This window comes from Gavialis gangeticus, unplaced genomic scaffold, assembly GCF_001723915.1.
Source record: "Gavialis gangeticus isolate Ggan-Ray unplaced genomic scaffold, GavGan_comp1, whole genome shotgun sequence".
Taxonomy (NCBI): domain Eukaryota; kingdom Metazoa; phylum Chordata; order Crocodylia; family Gavialidae; genus Gavialis; species Gavialis gangeticus.
Window position 1 is genome coordinate 42,640,168 of NW_017729008.1, and position 3,324 is coordinate 42,643,491.

Below are 3,324 nucleotides of genomic sequence, written 5' to 3' on the forward strand. Positions count from 1 at the left end.
ACTCAATGATCTTCCGAGGTCCCTTCCAGCCCTAATATCTATTAAATCAGTGATGACCTTTAATGCAAGAGTCACTGTGTGAAATGCCTCAGCTGCTTTTACACAGGTGGCAAGAGCAGATGACCAAAGCAACCTCTCTTGCCTTAAAAATTTCTTCTGTGGTTATAACATGTTATAAGAATGCTTGCTGCAGTATCTGAGAGAGAGACTAGATCTCACACCGGCAGCACCATTGGCAAAATAGTTTATGAAGGCTGGGTTACCTTATTTTGCAACCTCAGCTTGTGCCCTCAGTGGAAGGCCAGGTGCTGTCTGTGCTTGCTGTGCTTTTTCCTGAGCCAAATTATGGTGACTGAATGATTATCCTTGAACATACTTGCAGTGCATTAGCATTCAGTGCTGACTACAACCCAAGCACTGTATTTCCTCACATACACATGCACCCTTTCCCCACAAAATCAGCCTCCCAATATTGGGGTATATCTATTAAATGTAGAAGCTGCTCTTCTTTTTAATGGTCTTGATGTTCTACTAATCAAGTTAACCTTTCTTAGGACAACTTTGCTGTTGCTAACTGCTCCTGGTCTCTCTCTCTCTCTCTTTCCTCCTGTTTTGCAACCCTGGAAGCCCTTTCTCTAGCTCTCTTCAAAATCCTAGATCCACCCATGGAGACCAGGCTTTGTGTGAGGGTTTCGGCTTCAGTTAGGCAGGAAAGGGAGGGTGAGTGATTTGAAGTTTAGACTCTGTCTCTGCTCTGGACAGCCAAAACTCTGGGAAAATGTTTTTTCCCCCCCGCTACTTCCTTCTGCTTTTTAAAAACAAGCTGCAAACTATGTTATGGGATGTTATATGCAAGAAAATACGGTACTCTCCAGTAGCAAAGAGGAGGTTCAACATGGCGGTCAGGATTGACTCATTATAGGCAGAATTCACAGTTGTTCCAAGGCCATGGTCAGGTATTTGATGGGATGTCCCTGCACTTTATAATGTCTTGCGAGATTGCTGATATCCCCGCCCCAGGAGCACTGGCATCTTTGGCCTACAGACTTGTGTGGCAACTCTAATTCACTCCAGAGTGGTTATGCTCTCCCCGGTAATGGCTGGAGGGACTTTCATTGTCCCCAGTAACTTACAGATGGTGGTGATGATGCTGCCGTATCTGTAGCTGGTCCCATACAGGGAAGACAGGGCGGTGACTGCAGCTTTAGCAATGCTGTCCTGGAAGGAAAGAGAAAGGGGAGGAGAATGAGGTCAGCGAAGCTAATGTATGGAGAGGATGTGGACTGGAGCAGGAGCCCAAGGCTGGGGAAGAGGTTCTTACAGCTTCTCAACTTTTGCTTGGGTGAGCAGACTCAAATGGGTTGTGAAGATATATGACAGATTGGAGTGGCCAGGCTGGGCCCGCCCTGCAGGACTCCTTCCCTACAGCTTTATGGACCTTCCCTTCCCATGCTCTATTCCCCATCTCAAGACCTTTCCTGCAGCAGAACTGGAGACCTCCCTAGCTTTCCTTTGTCCTGCAACCTGACTCTTATAGATGCTACACTATCCCATAGGACTTTGCCTACACTGCCCTTCAGTCCTGGTGCCTGGAACACAGCTCTTTTTGCTCAGCCTGGAAGACACATTATTGTTCCCTGTTGATTGACTCTCCAGCAGTTGCACTGTACTGAACACCCGTTGGCACCCACAGCCTATCCGATGCATATGCACAAATTTTAAAAGCCTCTGGTCTATGCCGTTCTTTTTATTTCCCCCCGTCGTAAGAAATGTAATAGAGGAATTTGATTTCAAAGAAAAGGCTGATGGAAAGACGACAGAAACTGAGGCAGAGCAACTAGGGTTCGGTCTTTTCTGATCAATACTGAGCACCTAAACATCTCTTCTACCTTTCAAGGTAGAGAGAGCTATAATAGATGCATGGGCTAGACTCCAACAGCCAGGTCTGAGAGAGGCTTGGTGGAAACCAAAACTGCAACTCCAAGACCATAATTGGATCTACTAGTTGAAATAAAGGAAGATATCTGTTTGCTGCAACAGTAGTAAGGTTATTATCCTTTCTGCGATTGAGCCACTGGAAGACAACACTGATGACATGAAATGCCAGGATGCTAAATCTGTATCCTGCAAATGGGATGTGGTGCTGGCCCCCTGTTTCCTTGTCTCTTCCTTTAGTGCAGTCCTTTGTTAGTTGAGACTTTCCCCTCCCCACTCTGGCTTTGTCATTTGTGTCTTCAACCAGTTGCCCTAGATTTTTGTAACTGGTTCATTATATTCCCAGAGCCACTCCAAAATCTGCTGCAGCAGGTGCAGTGGTACCTGATGAGTGAGGGCAAAGAGGTCTTTAACCCCCAAGTAGCTGGCTGTGTGTATACGAACAGAAAAGGGAATGTGGGTCTAGAGAAGGAGAAAAATATATACAAGGTAAAGGGGTTTGGGATCAGTCTTGTTAGGGAGTGACCCCAGGAAACTAAACACCATTAGGGTCCCCCTTAGAAACACAAAACCCCATGTTTAAGAGTCTCCAAAGTGGGTCATCTGTCTTACCAATTCCTTTTCGTCAGGAACTGGGGTTTTGTTGTAGCCATAAGGATACAAGAGGAGCTGAGAGTAGCTGTGGATGGAGATGAAGGCTTTGATGTTTCCATGCTGCTTCACAAAGTCCACAATGGCTTTCACCTCAGGCTCTGAGTTGGCATGGGGGCCACGGTAAGTCTCGGAGCAGGGGTTCTTACTGGATCCAGCCCCTGCAGAGGAGGAAATAATATTTTTGCTTCAAAAGCACGCAGTGTGAGCATGACGACTTTATTCTTCAAAGAGAGCATGACTGGGTGGCTCAAAGGTTTAGCAGCAGTGGAGAGTTTTCCATCTCTAGGACTGAGCTACTTGAAACTAACTTTCTTCCCATCTACCTACTGCTTGGTACAGGAAATGAATATGGGGCCTTCTCCTAGCTGTTCCCATAACTTGGGAACAGGCCTCCCTCACTGGCAAAACAGAAGGGCTCAGGATCAAGTGGGTTGTGGCGTCTGAACTCTCTGCTCCCACTGAGAGAGAGTTTCTGCAGGAAATTGTAGTGACAGAAATGGACCTGATCACCTGGCCATCTCTGCTCTGAGAGATGTGGAGGGGGGTCACTGTCTGGGTCCGCCAATCCAGCCCCTTTATGTCCCTCGGGACATTGCCCAGACTCAATGGAGAGGCGATGCTAGAAGGCAATTTGTAAGCTGCTATGTAGGGTGGGTGTAAAGGGATATATTCACAGACTGTTCTTGTGAGTAGCTGCTATGGTGCAAGGACCCCTGTCTGAGTGAGAAGTGCTGA

At 47.0% G+C, this 3,324-nt stretch overlaps 1 protein-coding gene across 1 annotated transcript in view; it reads right to left on the minus strand.

The window, feature by feature from the left end:
- The window catches only part of LOC109292274 (carboxypeptidase A1-like), a 33,225-nt gene that overhangs the window by 981 nt on the left and 28,920 nt on the right, over positions 1 to 3,324 (minus strand). The window contains exons 9-10 of the mRNA XM_019509663.1: positions 2,548 to 2,747; positions 1,134 to 1,218 (exon numbers count right to left, since the gene is read on the minus strand). Of these exons, the coding sequence (XP_019365208.1) occupies positions 1,134 to 1,218; positions 2,548 to 2,747 (285 nt within the window). The remainder of the gene's footprint in view (positions 1 to 1,133; positions 1,219 to 2,547; positions 2,748 to 3,324) is intronic.